This window comes from Vicia villosa, linkage group LG4 (assembly GCF_029867415.1).
Source record: "Vicia villosa cultivar HV-30 ecotype Madison, WI linkage group LG4, Vvil1.0, whole genome shotgun sequence".
Classification (NCBI taxonomy): Eukaryota; Viridiplantae; Streptophyta; class Magnoliopsida; order Fabales; family Fabaceae; genus Vicia; species Vicia villosa.
Window position 1 is genome coordinate 28,037,784 of NC_081183.1, and position 17,586 is coordinate 28,055,369.

Below are 17,586 nucleotides of genomic sequence, written 5' to 3' on the forward strand. Positions count from 1 at the left end.
AATAAAAATACTAATAAAATCGGGTTGTTACAATGGCCACACCTTCAGTGTCAAAGAAACAATTGACTACAACCAGAGGCTGCCACGACAACAGTATCGGGTCTCAATCCCAGATCGTTGGTGCGACTATGGCCAATTTCAAGCATATCGCATGCCTTGCTCCCATGTTGTTGCAGCATGCTCACATAGTCACTTTGATGCATTATCATTGGTATCACCCATTTACAAGGTATCAACGTTGCTCAATGTATACGAAAATTACTTTACGATGGTAGCAAAGGAGGCATATTGACCTGTGTACGAAGAGGAAACAGTTTGGCGCAATGATTTGATGCGCCAGAATAAAAACGATAGACCAAACAGCAAGCGTATTAGAACCGGAATGGACGCCACTGAAAAATGCAAAGGAAGTGTAGTATATGTCTTGAGGTAGGACATAATAAAAACAAGTGTCACAGTCGTGGATCTAGTTCCACAACATAGTTATTAGGTTCAATGTTATTTGTAATTTATTTTACCAATGAAATGGACATTTTTCCTTACTCAGATGAATTACAACATACATAAAAAACAACATAAACAATAACTAGAAATAAAATTTCAACTAAAAGCAACAATTAAAAAAACAATGTCATCTGTTTCATCCATTATTTATTCAGTATGAAGGTCGGCTTTCACATCAACTCACCAACGTATCGTCCTCCGATCATAAGCGACACCCTTGTTCTAAGCCCTCTGGATCCTTTTGATTTCTTCCCCGAGACTATACTCCCCTTCTAACTGTGACATCACATCTTTTGTATTCTGGTGCCAGCACAGGACGACTGGATGATGTTCGGAGCCATGACTCCAGCCTTATGCGAGACATGAACAATAATGTGCAGGGAAAATGGGAAAATTTGTGGAGAAAATAATGAATTTTGATGCAGGAATGGGCTGCTATTTATAGGGAAAAAAACATTCTCAATTTAATGTTGTCGCCACCCAAGGAGGCGACCCGGGCCCACGCATGAAAGTAAAAAAAATTATATAAAAAAATTTGAAAAAAATAAAATAAAGGAGGTGTTGTCGCCAGGGGTGGCGACAACATCCATTTTTTGAACATGCTTGCCACTGGGCCTGGCGACTTCATCAAGAGGATAGTGTTGTCGCCACCCCGTGGCAACAACATGTATATTTAGCAAAAAAGTTGTCATTTGCATAAATATTTTGAAAAGTTGGTTTTTTTGAAAATTTTTAAAAAAATTGGTTATTAAAAAAAAATCTCCTTTGTATTATATTTGAGCTTCTTTTGATTTATTTAAAAAAGAGATAAGTTCCGTTATTTAAATAAATCAAGAAATGTAAAGACTGAAGTAGAATTCGCGTGTAGAGCATAGCGGGACATGAAAATGAAACGGGGAAAATTGTGCTAGCTGCACATGTCCGCACACAAATTTGAGAAACTAAATTAAAAGTTTTCAACTTTAAAGACTAAAATGCTATTTAACGCAATTTACTAAGTTGGCCCCTGATGTGATGCAAGTCACCCTCAGTCTCTGCATGCATACAAGGCATCACCTCATACTTCAATCTTTGTTCATGTTTCCCATGCAGACATACTTGATCTGCAAAAGTGAAAAATTAAAGTCTACTCAAAACAAATCACATCATTTAGCAGATGATATCTGATATATGTCACTATATCTTTCTGCTATAATACATGTTTATCTCCTTGCATTGAACAAGGCAAGATAAGGAGTCTTCTAATTCTTCACCAATACTACAGATGAAATAGTTGAATAAATTTACAGTGATGAATTTTTTCTTACCTCCAAATATTCATCCATCCCATATTTGGAACCTTCTCTTCCGAGGCCAGACTGTTTAACTCCACCAAATGGAGCCACCTACATCATCCCAGACACAAATAAATCCATTAACAAAATATCTCATTTCTTCTTATTCTCATTAAACAGGGAATGAGACTCACCTCTGTTGAAATTACTCCTTCATTAACTCCTACAAGTCCATATTCAAGAGCTTCAGCCACGCGCCATGATCGTTGGATACTGTTTGTAAATACGTATGAACCCAAGCCTTCGTATGTACAGGTAGTGTTCCACAGTTATAAAGATGTGAAAACATTAAACCAAGGGTGATTAGAGATAGCAAAGTTAGTAACGTTCAACAACAGTATAGAAGGGGGAGGAAAAACCTGTCTTCCAAATAACCACATTTGAATATAGAGATGGAAGAACTACCTGCATTAGTGTCGTTAGCAATTTTGATGGCGTCCTCTTCAGTTTTGAATCGCAAAAGGGGGGCAACAGGTCCAAATGCTTCCTCTCTAAAGTAAGACAAATGGGTGAGTCGTGAAACGAAGTCCATTAAAAAATTACTAATAAAGCTCTATCTGATTGATACAAACCAAATCAAATTTTCAGCACATCACAGCACCGCAAACTGTAAAGCTATATTAGCTCAAAATTTCATATCACCAAGTCAGGTGAACCCTACCTTTTTTAAAAAGAAATAAGTTTTACATTAAGACTTCAATTGCAGTTTGAACTTCGTGGAGACTAGCCTTGTGCATACAAGGACAACAAATCTATATCCTCATTACAGCCAGTTTATTATTGTAAAACACAATTCAGCTATCAAGATTAGTTTTTCTTAATGGAAAATTTGTGTATAGTATAGCTAGTATTTTGTTAGGGGTAAGGATCAAATTGAACCCTCTCCCTCCTTAATTCCCCCACCCAAACCACCAACCCAATCTTATATCAAGATTTAGATAACAATAAAGGAAATGCTTACCCAAAAATCAATAGTGATCAATTGAGGAGTGTGAATGCAAGAATTATAGTGACAGAATATGCTGTTAATATTTCTCAAGTGCTTAGTTGGAAGTAATCAACATTGACACGGATTCTTTTCATCCTACAGCCATTTTACAGACTCCCTGTCTCCGTGTATCTTTTTTATTCTTTTACAAGACCTTCCACTATCTCTCTATAACTTTTCAACATGATTATTCTTATATGATCATAATAATTTATAATATGGATTTGACTACCACCACTACCAGTACTAGTACACGATTCTAATAATTCTAATAATCTCATTGACAATGGCCTCAAATGTTATGTTATGACCAACTTTTCTATTTAGTACAATTAGAATGAAGAAAACACAGCAAACAATGTCCATAAGTATATGGAAACTTGTTACCACCCTTTCATTATTCAATATCAATCATGTTAAATACTATTGCTGACATCTAAGAAATTGTAGGCTTAAATTCACTTATATAATATAATGCAAGAGCACGAACTATGAAATATGTAGAACCAGATCCTAACTTAGGAAGCCAGGTATTATTAAAGCTGTTAGGTATGCCTGTGTTATGTCGGCATCAGTTAAAAATTAATTAGAATATCAAATGAAAGTTGCTAGCCAAAACTAAAAAAATATAACGTTAGATAAAAGCCAGAAACACAAGGGTTTACCTTGATATACGCATCTCATTGTTGACATCACTGATGATTGTTGGTTCATAAAAAGTTGATCCAAGGCTATGCCTTTTACCCCCAAGAATAACTTTTGCCCCCTTTTAACAAAAGCAATTGAATCATCAGAACTATTGCCTTTTGTTATTTGACTTGCCTATCCATCTTTCTATACTTTCTAAAGAGAAAATTAATGGTTTATGTACATTTGCGCAAACAAAAAAAATTTTATATTTTTGTTTTTCTGCTCAAGTATACATCCCAGATAGAAGAACAAAGAAAGATTTGGAAGAAATCATTAAAAACACATTTGCATTGTTTGACCAATGTAACCAACCTCAACAGGCGCAATAAATAAGATGTTGTTCAAGTATAACTACAGTAGCAAAATAGTCATCACAAAAATGGATAAGAAACCTAGAATTTCCCTATACAGTTAAAGTCTCCATTTCAGTGCAGGGATTAAACACTTCGCTTGGATACATAAGTTGATAAACAAAAGTAATCTCCAAGGGGGTCTCACATAGATGGCATCGGTATGGTAGAATAAACATTTTTTTTATTCAACTACTAGGTTCATAGTGTAGAATTTGAAATATATAGGGGGATGAAGTGAAGAATCAAACAGGAAGCTAGCAAATAAGACAAACCTTTGTTGTAGCATCTTGAATCAAGGAGTCAACCTGAAAGGAAAATCACAAATTCCCATGAGTTGATGGAGACACCCTGCAATTCTACAATGTTGCATATGAAAAATCAAATACTAAGAACACAAACCTTTTTGACAGCAGCTTCATTTATCAGAGGGCCCTGATTAGAGACGAAAATGAAATGTTGTTACTGGATTGTCTCATTTAATTCAGATTTTCTATCAAATTTGGGAAATAACAAAAATAGCGCCAATAGAAACAGATTGCTACCGGAATTATCACATCGAAAAGTACTTTAGGCTAAAAAGGAAAAATGGATTCTCGGAAAAATGGATTATCAAATTTAAAAAGCTAACTACCTGAGCCACTCCTTCACTAAAACCATCTCCAACTTTCATACTCTGAACAGCATCAAGCAATGCATTTGCAAACTTGTCATATATACCTTCACCGAAACATGGTTAAATAATAAAATGCAAATAACTAAAAAACTGAAACAAATAATGTATCTAACTGGACATTGAATTAGTGTGAGATAGAAACGGGCAAATAATCAATGGAAAACATTAACATTTCTAATTAAAGAAAATCTCTTAAAAGAATGTTGGTAAATCTCTTATAAGAATGTTCGTAGAATTTCCCTCTATTCCTTATCCTATGTTCTCTTGTTTGCATTTTTTTATTTTTGTTTATTTCAAAACAATTCTAAATTTCAAGTTAAATCTATGTGACAATTAAATAAGCAGCCACTTGCTGAAATTGCAAATCATTAAGATTGAGTAATACAGGCTACAAAATACTAGGCTACAAAATACTAATCAAAATTCCTGAAAAGATTTATAATGTTATCTCATAAAACACATTACATGAACCAGCTACTATGTGTTGTGGCAAATTCCCACATCCTACAGCAGTTAGGAGAAGGAACTTGAAGCAAAAAATGTAGGGAATCATTCGCACATTACCGTCAAACAAAATTAAGGATGACAAATCAGAAAAATGTATTATGATAGTAAAATTGATAGTTTGATATCTCGTTTATCTTACCTTCTTGCACAAGAATTCTATTTGCACAAACACATGTTTGTCCACTATTACGGAACTTTGCTGCAAGCTGCACACAGGAATTTATTATTTCTAGTTGCAAACAGAAGGCCCAAGAGAATCATAAACCCTACAAATTGGAAAGAAAAAAATAGAAAAAGGCTACCAAGATATTGTTCGATTTAAAAACTTCACCTCAGCAAGATAGATTAGAATTTGAAGCAAAAGAAATATTCATATACCTAGACTTCAGTAGTTTACAACTAACCAGAGAAAATCCAAGGGAAGATGATGGTAACCCAGAGTTAGCAGTACAAATTAATTGAAGAGAGAACAACTGAATAATGAACAAGTGAATAATATTACTAAAATATAGAAACTACATAGGAATTAGTAATCCTACTGCCCAGAGCTAAGTTCTTTCAGAGAAACAAAATGCTTTCAGCCCATAACCAACTCAATGATTCTCCAAGATACCCACCCCCACTATTCTATCCACTGCCCAATATAACAAACTCAACTTTCTTCCTCTCTCTCTCATAACTAACTCTTTCCCTTCTCTAATTTCCATCTTTGGGTGATTCTAAGTGGGCCTTCAACAATTGGACCTACAAGTACGGATAAGGCTTCCAGAAGAAGATACATAATCCCTAAAAGAACAGAACACGAATTTGACTAGTCAAAAAGTATGTACTTCGGAGCTGGACTGATTGATCCTTGAAGTTTTGTTTTAGCCTCTGCAAAGTTTGTTTGTGTTGGAATTAGTCCTTGTAATACATGTGCAGTATGTACTTTAGTACATATGCAGCCATATTGGAGGAACTAAAATCAAATACTCTACATATTACAGAAACCAGTTCTAATATGAACAAATTTTGCAGGAACCAATACAACAAGAAAACAAAATAAAAAACGGGGTGTGTTTGCAACGATGAAATACAGAAAAACAAAAAAATTAAAGTGACTAAAGGCAAAAAAAAGTATATGATTGTAGGGATTACATACATATTTAAATCAATTAAAGATAAACAAATATCCCCGAGCAGAAAAAAATGAATGAAAAGACTTATAGTGACAAGAAATGTATTTAGCTACTTATACCCCTGACAAAACCAGCAGCTGAGATTGATTTTGAAATTAGCATGCGCAGAACCAGCAGTACATCCACTTCTAAAATTGCAACAGCCTAGCCCAGCTAACAAGCCAAGACGAATGATCTATTGGGGATACTAATACATGCTGTCACAGTTTCTCCATGAAAGTGGAATTGCTATTTGGAAACTGGACTCTGCTATTTCCCCATATGCACATGACCCAACTTCTGAGCTACATTGTTCCCTATGCAATTTAAGTTCCACATAGTCAAAGGAACCCCATAATTTTCCTGTTTGGCCCAAATTGTCTAGGGTCAAACCTCACATTGATACCAACATAGACATAAACTTCCATTTCTGGTAGGTTCGCTACAGAAAATGCTATGGTTTGTAAATCTGCAACCTTTCCGTCGTTGCATATGCTAGCACTTGCATATGCTTGAAGAAGAAAAACATGCAAGTAGATATCTCATTTCCAGTTAGAAAACAATACCCTAATCCACTATCCAGCATTGTATTAATCAGACGCATTAATATGGTTTTCATGTGATCATTTTCAGGCCACAGTGAGAATACAGGAATTAGCCGCTACTGTTAGAGTCATCAACAAAAGTTCGAGGACACTGCAAATGCACATCCATATAAAATAACATCTAAAACAATATACATCATTACAGTAAACATGTGTTGTCATTCTTTCTAACTTACCGTTCCTTTCACTGCAACATCCAGGTCAGCATCATCAAAAACTATGCAAGGCGCATTGCCACCAAGTTCCAGAGATACCTAGAATTTCAAAAAAATACATATGTAAGGGCTAAAAGTCCATTTGAATGTATGCCTAAATCTGCATTGTGAGAAAACCAGCCTATGCAATTTATAGTAACTATGAAAATCTACAAAAGAAATAATGAGGGAAAACAAATACTAATTATGATTAATAAAAACATCTAATCATACTTTTTTAACCGTCTCAGCAGAACCTGCCATCAATTTCTTTCCAACAGCCGTTGAGCCAGTGAATGTAATCTTCCTAACCTAAAGAAGGTGATAATTCTTTCATATATGTTCAATTACGTTTACAGGGTAATTGCTTTGTAAAATCATATGGTGATAGAACCTGTTGACTTGCTAGTAAGGCGTCTCCAATATCAGGAGCATTTCCCATAACCACATTCACAACACCCTATATCATTAAACAAAAAATATCACAACAGTTAAAATCATAAAAATGGGTAGGAAGAGGGGAAGAAATCTGTATTTGTAGAGTAAAGAAAGAACAGGGAAAAGATCTGGAAACATGTAGCGACATAAAAGGTGTGTAAAGACTTCAGGTACGTTTCTGTAAGATTTATGCAATATAGTCGAAGAAACTAGATAAAAGAAGCCAAATCAGTATTTCTCTTCTATAGATCTACTTCAGATTTATGTTATGCATGTGCCATGAATGTAAAATATATTCTACAATCATAAACTACAAAGACTTATGTATTTGAAATGGGGCCATAATGTTACAGTATAGTCCAGTATTGAAGTTTTGACATGAAGACAGAACACTAGAAGCCAAAATATGGCAACTTAAATTACCAACTAAGCTCCTGATGTACTATTTACAAGCTTACATGGCAATCTAAAATAAATATAATTACTAAATTACCAATCATCATAACAGAAAATTATATTATGTAGCGCCAACACTGCAGATTGAAGGTGTGTTTCCATGTCCAACACGACATAACATGTGTGATTATACTCAATCGCTTCCATTTTCTTAAAGCATTACCGGTGTCTACGTGTCGGCGTCATGTTTGTCAATGCTCATATGAACAAAAAAGCCAAATAATCTATAACCTCTTGTTATTACCAGTCATAAACGTAGGTTTAAGAAACTACCGCAGGTATTCCAGCTTGAATAGAAAGTTCTGCTGCAGCTAAAGCAGTCAGAGGCGTAAGTTCAGAGGGCTTTATGACAACTGTACACCCACATGCAAGGGCTGGACCAACCTAATGTAAGAAAAAACATAAAATTTGAAACAACTGGTATTCACTTGCTCCTAAAACATTATTAAGCAAAAATGAACAAAATCTGGAAAAAGAAGACCTGAAACTAAATATACCTTTCGGGTAATCATAGCAAGGGGAAAGTTCCATGGTGTAATTGCACCTACAACCCCTACAGGCTGCAAACCCCAAAAAGATGAAAGAAAGAAACATGCAGTCATGTCAGGATTTATGAAACATGTTATTGGAAGTCAAGACAAAATACTCAATAATGCACAAATATATAGCTACAGTTTGCTAGAATCTAATCCCATTTTCGTTTAATGAAACAGAAATATACTTTCTATTTGCTGAAGAAAATACATCCTTGGATCCTGCTTGACACATGACCAAAAATTAAAAAACTCAATACAACTCAAACAATGCCATGTTTAAGCTTCAACTATTAGCATTATTTCAACAACAACCATCCAGCCTTATCCCGCATTATCACACTAGATGGGGCAGCCTACATGCACTAAACGTCATAATGCTATATGATAAACTATATCAATGATGAATCATATCTTTAGTCAACCCATCCAAGATACGCAAAAATAAATAAAAATTTACTCAAACATAGATTCGTTTTGATTCCATTTGGAAAAGTGTTTTCAAATGAAGGTCTTAATGTATGTTTGGTCTATTTTGTTTTTGGCTTCTCTTAGGCTTAAAAGAAGAAGTTAGACCAAACAATTACTATATGAGCCTCTTAAAATAATAAGGAGCTTATTTTGAACGGAAAAAAACCCAATGAACTAGCTTTTAGATAAGCTCCTCCCGCTTTAACAAAAAAATTGTGGGCTTTAATTTAATAGACCTCCCATTAGAATCTTCACTCCTTGTTTTGTTTTAATTTTTTTCTATTTTATTCTCTTTCCATCCTAATTCTAATTGTCCTTAAATCAAGAACAGTGATCCAAAGGGCTCCCTGTGAGTTGTTTCCATTTCATACTTGTTGGACCATCAAATTTCTCTAGTAAAAGCAATCAATCATTCATGAAAGCATTTGTGTATATAAAGTGCAATTAGTATAATCAATATAAAACATCAAATTAGTATATGTTATATATTTTAAAATTTCCCATTTATATATTTCTATAAATGATTTTTTATATGTAAACTAACAAATAAAATATTATCACTCATGAATTATTTAGTAAAAACTTCTCATAAAATTTATGTTATTCCTGAACTTTCTTTGAAGAACTTTTTCTTTTATTGTTTTTTAAAACTCCATCACTAATATCAAAGTTTCTAATTATATACCCCTCCTGATAATTAAAACTTTCTTTAAAATCTTTTTACTTACTATTTTATATGAATTTTTATTTGTGCTATAAAAAATCAAACTAAACTTGAAACTTTATGATAATTTTAAACAAAACCCGTTTTTATGAAACAATTAAACCACTTTCTTTAATATTAATAGCATTGTATTTCAACTTTATTTGCGCAATAAATTTTGTTCAACAGAATTGAACTTACAAACTCATAATTGTAATTTTAAATAAAATCAAAGCTTTCATTAAAACAAAATTACCAAATAACTTTTAGCTTGAAAGTAAAATACCAAAAAGCTTTAGCCTAATTTTTTAGGATCTTTTTCTAAACCTCGACTTAAAAGTAACTTTTAAGTCAAAACAAGGTCAGTTATAATTAATAACAGTTTTGTTGGCTCTTATTAGGAACCCGTAACAATGTAATCCTAATGCGTTGACATGATGTGTAATGCTAAATATCATGCACGACTTAAATCCCATAAACAAATATATTTAAATGAACTGATGTAGCATACTACAAAGTTTTTCTAGGAAATTGCTTAATAAAATATGAAATAAGAAATTTAAGACACGAAATAAACCTCGAAACTTACCTGCTTTAAAACAAATAACCTCCGATCAGATAGAGGTGCAGGAATTATATCCCCATATATACGCTTTGCCTCCTCTGATGCAAACTCAATAAACCCAGCACCGTAACTTATCTGCAAACAGTAACTAATAACATAAATCTAACGTTGGAAAAAGCATGCAAATTGTTGGAATTATAAAATTAATTGGAGGAATATGTTCAAGAGATTACTAACTAATTAAATGCCTAGTAAATCACATTCATGAAGTTAGTGTTAGAGTTGTATTAGACAATTCAATATGGTTAGGGTAGCCAGTTGTAGTCTGTTAAGAGTTAGTTAGATAGATACAAAGGCTAACTAACTCAGATATAAATAGGAGATACTGGTCACATTGTAATATATTGAAAACATGAATACAATATCCCAACTTTCTTTCACTTTATATCTTCTCTCAACTTCTAGCACGGTATCTTAGAGCTTTTTGATCCATGGTGAATCCTTTTATCAATGCAGGGTATACCTTTTCTTCCTCCCAAACCAAGATCTCAAACCTAATTTCCTTGAAGTTAACAATAAGAACTTTAAGCAACGGAAAGAGCAAGTTAATAGAGGGATTCCTAGTTACAAACTCCAGAAATTCATCACAAATCCGGTAATTACTGGAAAAAATTCCTGAACAATATCCCACCGAAGAAGATTGAATTGTTGACAATGTGAATCATCTTGCTCTACAATGGGAGCAGCAAGATAATTTGAGATGCACATGGCTTCTCTCCAACATGTTTGAAAATCTTCTTGCCAAGTCGCTCATCACACATATTCTTGGCTAGTGTGGGAGGAGATTCATCACCATTTTCATACCTTACTCAACACCAAAGCACGTCAACATCGCTCCAGCAAAGGAGACCGCACGATCGAATAGTTGTTAAACGTGTTCGTGAAATCAATGATTCACCAATCTCCATTGGTGATTTTGTTCCTCGTCGCAATCTTGTTGAGATGGTTCTCGAAGCATTATCAGAAGAGTGTGATCTTCTTGTTGCTGCAATTAAGAGTAAATTTGTTCCTTGCTCGATTGATGAACTCGAATCATTCTTGCTCGCACATGAATCTCACTCAATTTCCTACATCTCAACCTTCGTCTCGGAGTTCAAACTCTGAAACATCATAAACACAGTTACAACAACCACCAAATCCTAATTTCCCTACGGGATCCATTCACGTAATGGCAAACAATCAAGTTCATCAATGTTACAAGTTTTGGGGTGGCCATTCTGGTAGAGACGGTGGTAGCTCTAGTAGAGGACGCGTTCAATGTCAAATTTGTCATAATAATGGACATGTTTCCATAGGTTACTATCGTCACACTGGCGCAAGGAACATTGATTTTCACTCTTGGTATGCCATGATGTGACGTCAATTTCCCAATCCCTATTGTTTGGGAAACCATAGCCCTCAGTTACAGCAGCGACTTAACATGCCTCAAGCTCTTCTTACAGGTGTTATTCTGGCTTCAACAACCAATGTTGGTATCTAGGTACTGGTGCTTTACGCCGTGTGACACCAAATGCATCCAATCTCTCTGACTCTGTCACTTCCTAGATCTAATCATGTTCTCATGGAGAACAGACAAGGTTCGACTATCGACTCGGTAGATTCTATGTGTCTTTCATCTAACACAAACCTTAAAACCTCCCTAACCCGTAACAATCTACTATTAGTCCCTTCCATAACAAAGAACACATGATTATCTTGTGCTTTGAAGTAGGGTAAAGTTCAAAGAACACATGATTATCTTGTGCAAACTTAAAGATACTAATGAGGTTCTTTGAGATACACATGATAAACTTCACAGGAGTTCTCTATCACACATTCAGCAACTTATTTCCAAACTCACCACTAAGTTTGCCTTGAAACAGCTTGGAACACTTGATTAGGTATCTCATTTATCTGATTGCTATTTTTTTTGCTCTCTCAATCTAAGTATATTAGAGATATCCTTTCAAGAGTCAATATGGATTTTGCTAAGGAATGCCTACCCATATGGTATCTACCTTTAAATCATCTAAAGTGGGATATGTTCATGTTGAGGATCCTTCAATGTTTAGGTCAATTGTTAGCATTTCAGTATGCAACTTTAACAAGGCCAGAGATATCATTCTTCTCAGTAAACGTGTGTCAGTTCTTATCTAATCCCTCAGAGGGACATTGGAAAGGTTGTCAAAAGAACACTTAGATATTTGGAGGCACTTTTCATCATGGTTTACTATTGGAAGCTGCTCATATTCATCAACCACTGTCCTTAATTGGATTTTGTGGTGTTGACTGAGCTTCAAACCCTGAGACAAGAGATCTACATCAGGGGCATGTATTTACTTAGGCCTTGATATTGTTTTGTGGTAGTCCAAGAAACAAACACTAGCAGCTCGCTACAATGCAGAAGTTGAATACAGAAGCTTGGCAAATATCTCTGCAAATATACTCTGGCTTCAATCTATCCTATCAAAACTAGGTTGCAGGTTCAACAAGCCTCAGATTGAGTGTGATATTTGAGTACTGTCTCACTAGCACAAATCTTACGCTGCACAATCGTACAAAACATATGGTACTCGATATCTTCTTTGTGAGAGAGAAATTACTTGGCAAGAATCTCTTTGTTTCACATGTTCCTGCTCATGACCAGAGGGCAGATGCCTTAACTAAACCACTTGTTGCTGCTAGATTTAGCATTCTTCGTGGCAAGCTTTGTGTGTTTGACAAACTCAGTTTGGTCAAGACACCCTCCACTTGTAAGGGGAATGTTAGAGCTTTAATAGATAACTCAACATAATTAGGTTAGCCAGTTGTAATCTGTTAAGAGTTACTTAGCCTTTGTACCTAACTAATCGTGATATAAATAGGAGATCCTGCTCACATTGTAATACATTGAAAACATTAATAAAATATCACAGTTCTCTCTCACTTTCTCTCTTCTCTCGACTTCTAAGACCTAACTAGAAACTACATTTAAATTTTAATGTCCTTGTAACTCTCACATTGTATTTAATTTTTGGTGTGTATATAAGAAAATCAACCGACTGGAATTTCACTCAAGCATTCCATTACTATTCTCTATTTACACAAATGAAGAGAGTAATAATTGGAAATATACAAAATAACAAATATTCAACCACCCTGTACCTCACCCATAGACTCTTTAAGAGGCTTTCCTTGCTCCAAGGTAATAAGTTGTGCTAACTTTTCTTGATGTGCCATGAGCAAATCATACCTAAAGAGAAATTAAGAGAAAATTACTCTTTTACCATTAGACACTACTTCTCAATGTTTGATAATAAAGAGGTCATACAAATTGTGACAAATCTTATATTTCATGAGCATAGAAAACATATAGAGGTAAACTATCATTTTAACAGAGAAGCCTTAGCCAATTGATGTATCTCTCTTTTCACAATTCTACTTCTCTTCAAGTCGATTATACCTTAACCAAGGTTATGATGAGACAGCCGCATCAGTTTCTTATTGGAAAATTATTGTTCGTAAACCAAATAATCCAGGATGTGGGTATGTTTAAGACGGACATATTTATCACGTCCTTAAAGCTATTGTATTTATTACGTTATCATATGTTACAACTGTATTAATCTGTATAGACCTAATTTTAGGAATTTATTTCCTATCCTATAAGTTTTCTGTACATATCGGTAATATTTCCAAAAACTCTCGTAAATATGCTGAATGAATATTTAATTAGGATGGCTCCAGTCTTCCCCAAGCAGAATTCCCAAATTATTTGGATATGTTGTGTGATTTTCTGATACCAGAGCTTAAAACAAATTCTAGACAGCAGGTAGGTCAAATATTTTCATCAAAGCAGGTTGTTCATGAAATGAGTCGACAACAAATTTACCATTTCCTCAGATATTTGCTTCGCTCAGCAGCAGTGATTTTACTCCATGCTACACAGAGGAAATCATAGTTATTATAGTATTATGAATATTCCAAAGATACCAACAACAAAGTTTTTTAGTTAATTCATCATTTGCTATAAGTAACATCGATGCATATGAACATAATTCTACAATGGAACATCAAATCCATCAACAAATGGAAATAGACAAAGAGCATAGTTAACATGCTAAAATCAATGAAACTAGGGCAATGCTCTGTTGACTGTAATTATAGGCTGAAACTTCGTTTATATTCACTTTCAAAGTTATAAACCTATTTGATTGTGCAAAAACATATGCATATACATCAAGTTATCTATTATAGTATATCTTAATCCTCTCCCGTTTCGTTTCTAGTCCCTAACTAATACATGATATTATAGCATGAAAATGTGAAGTTGTGTACATTTAAAAGCATCAAAAGCAGAGGAAATTGCATCATTTGTTTCCCTTCCACCCATGCATGCTACATCTGCTATAGATTCACCAGTAGCTGGATTAATAACCTACAATAACATTGAACATATCAGATTATTTTTTCTTACAGAAGCACTACCATGAAACTTATAGCAATAAAATAAGGAGAGAAGAATAAGCAGCAGCAACAAACTATAACCATCAGCAGTATCAACTGAAAATAAATCAGAAAACCCCCACTCCCCCTCTGTCTTTAAACTTTGCAAAAAAACAGTTGAAAAAGTGAAAAATAACAGCAGCTATGGCACACCTTTATGGTTTTCCCATCATAAGCATCCCTCCATTTCCCTCCAATGAGGCCCTGTGTTCTCAACAGCCCAGAACTGTTAAGCTGGGAAGCAATACTCCGAGCATCTACACTCATCTGTCATTTAAAAAAGACCATTAACTCAAGCACAAACTAATAACAAGAACATCCTCAAATTATTATAATTATATTGATGGTGAGTGGACACTCGTTTGGTATAGCAATTGTGTCCCAGGTAGCAATGCTTTTTAAAGTTTAATCGAAATGCTCTGACAGTGTAAAAGAAGCTTCACACTGTCATCTAATAGGAATATATCACTTTGCCATGTCATACAACTAAAATGTCAGTCTGACTTGGCGGGATACATCATCGTCATTGATTGACTTTATTTACAATGTTTGTACACCATCTCTTTTCTCATCCTTATTATATAGGAAAATAATGAACAAATGAAATCAACTGGCATTGTGCAATCCTTGGAGTTGCAGAAAATTATGAATATATATATATATATATATATATATATATATATATATATATATATATATATATATATATATATATATATATATATATATATATATATATATATATATATATATATATCAAATCAAATGAATGAATATCAAATTTTCACATCAAATTGGTTCACACTAATAATAACATCAAACACAAAAATCAACAAGATCCAATTCAAACTTCTCACTCTTGAAACAAGAACCTAGACGGACACCAGAAACACGGACACTTGAAACACGACACTTAACACTAACACGACGTTGACACCACCTACATTGCAGATAGATGCGATTGATTGTGACCTAAATTAACCATACAGTTAACGATCATAGTAAGAAAACACGAAATTCACACACACACACATGTTCAAATTTTCAAGTCTATGAACCAATATTTCAAACGCAATGGTTGATTTGGGCGAAAAAGAGGGAAAGTGAGATCGTACCTTGCGAGTGAAAGGAATTTGCATGAGAAACTTAGCGGAGAGAAGATGGGAAGAGGAAGAGCGATAGAGATGCTTCGATGATCGGAGTGCCGTGTACATGTTGCCACCGAATTTCAGTGCTGCCATCATCAACTGCAATCGTGTCGCTTCCTAATGATTTGGAAATGATGAATTTTTGCTGATTTTGCAACGAGTAATGCTTATAGTGACGACAAGAAATCGTGGATGCATACAAAATGGATACGAAAAATAGAAACAAAAGAATCGATTTTTTTAATTGAAAAAGATTTTTTCTTTAATTATTTTAAAACATGTACATTTTTGTGTATTTGTGATCACACAAAAATTATGTGTAATAATGTATTATAAAAGAAATGAATTTTTTTTCCTTGTTTGGAAATCTTAATTCAAGTAACAAAAATTGATATTATTAAATTGATTTATTATTATTATTATTATTATTATTATTATTATTATTATTATTATTATTATTATTATTATTATTATTATTATTATTATTATTATTATTATTATTTAAATTTGTTTTTATTCGGTTGATCTCAAAAGAACATTGGTCTACTAAAATATTGAAGAGAAATGTTATAGTTACATCTAAAAATGACACATACACCGTATATACATACGGTATGATTTACTTTTCATTTTATTTTGTTATTTTTGAATGTTTTTTGAAAAATGTGTCTCAATCTGTGGAGCTACGGTGTCAATCATACGGTGTAAAAAATAAATGTAAGCATAGCACAGCTCAATATTGAAATATGTAAAAATGATTCAATCTCAATGCATAGTATTTTTGGATGGTTGCATCAAAGGATAACAAAAAAAGATAGACTAGAAGAAAAAGTTGTAAGATTTTAGAAACATCTTAAGTTCTTCCTTAGGAATACTCATAATCAATGCATGATGGAATGGAGGATGTTAAATGATAATCTAAGTAGTATTAGGATACATGCCCAAAGGAGAAAGGTTATGGATTCTTAAAGAATTCATAAAAACTCTAACCCTGGAGTTTACTTGTAAAAAGATGAAAAAAATTATAATTAAGGTACACATTTTCTAAATTCTAAAATATTCTTATCGAAGTTAAATATGTCATAAAGTTTCATTAGGTTCAGATCGAATCATTAAAGTCCTCTGTGAGAATCATTGTACACAACATTCTCTTTTATCCCATTTCATGGTGAGGTGGCACGTTTTAAAAGAACACTTACCCTCGATAGTTAAGGGTTCAAGACTCCAATAGAGGTAGAAGACAAGCCAACTTTGACTCTTTTTCAAATTCTCCGCCTCTCGCTCAAATGGATGTTTAATTGGTTGGATGATATTTCAGTTGACAGTTATGCAACAGCTTAGAGGATCTACCCGTAAACTCACACAAAGGACTTCACTGAGTTCTCGTTGTCGACAGTCAACACTCACCTCCCAAGGAGAATTGATGTTTTCTCTCAAAATTGAACCCACTTTTTAAGAACACTTATATAAGTGAAAGCCCCTTTTTTTACAACGACGAGCTAGTCAAAGGCGTTCTAAAGCACCGCATACAAATGCTCATTAGGGTAATGATAACGGGTCATGATGTTCATCATGTGCTTGTGGACTAGTAGAGTCGTATGATGTAATGTAATATAAGACGTGTAATAAATTGGGTATACATCTAATACTCAAACCATATTATGGGGGAACTTTCCCTGATTTTGACATAATTATCATTAAAACTTTGTGATACATTGAGCTCCTGTGACCTTTGGAGTTAGT

At 33.9% G+C, this 17,586-nt stretch overlaps 1 protein-coding gene across 1 annotated transcript; it reads right to left on the minus strand.

Annotated features, from left to right (window-relative positions):
* Positions 1-1,239: 1,239 nt before the first annotated feature.
* Positions 1,240-16,039, minus strand: LOC131594660 (succinate-semialdehyde dehydrogenase, mitochondrial-like). The gene is made up of 20 exons (XM_058866846.1): positions 15,811-16,039; positions 14,849-14,962; positions 14,528-14,627; positions 14,082-14,130; positions 13,355-13,442; positions 10,196-10,306; positions 8,397-8,459; positions 8,173-8,283; positions 7,400-7,465; positions 7,240-7,317; positions 6,988-7,065; positions 5,189-5,255; positions 4,501-4,586; positions 4,269-4,301; positions 4,142-4,174; positions 3,492-3,592; positions 2,244-2,329; positions 1,973-2,079; positions 1,812-1,889; positions 1,240-1,607 (listed from the first exon to the last, which is right to left on the minus strand). Exons 1-20 carry the CDS (start codon positions 15,937-15,939, stop codon positions 1,569-1,571), a joined length of 1,617 nt encoding a protein of 538 aa, XP_058722829.1. The 5' UTR covers positions 15,940-16,039; the 3' UTR covers positions 1,240-1,568.
* Positions 16,040-17,586: the final 1,547 nt, after the last annotated feature.

Bases quoted from the DNA above. Each gene is read 5' to 3' on its own strand.
- LOC131594660 (XM_058866846.1), bottom strand. From the start codon at position 15,939: ATGATGGCAGCACTGAAATTCGGTGGCAACATGTACACGGCACTCCGA. The intron at 2,330-3,491 runs GTAAACCCTTGT...GTCTTACTTTAG, and splicing joins AATGAGATGCGTATATCAAG to AGAGGAAGCATTTGGACCTG. The intron at 1,890-1,972 runs GTGAGTCTCATT...GGGATGATGTAG, and splicing joins AAGGAGTAATTTCAACAGAG to GTGGCTCCATTTGGTGGAGT.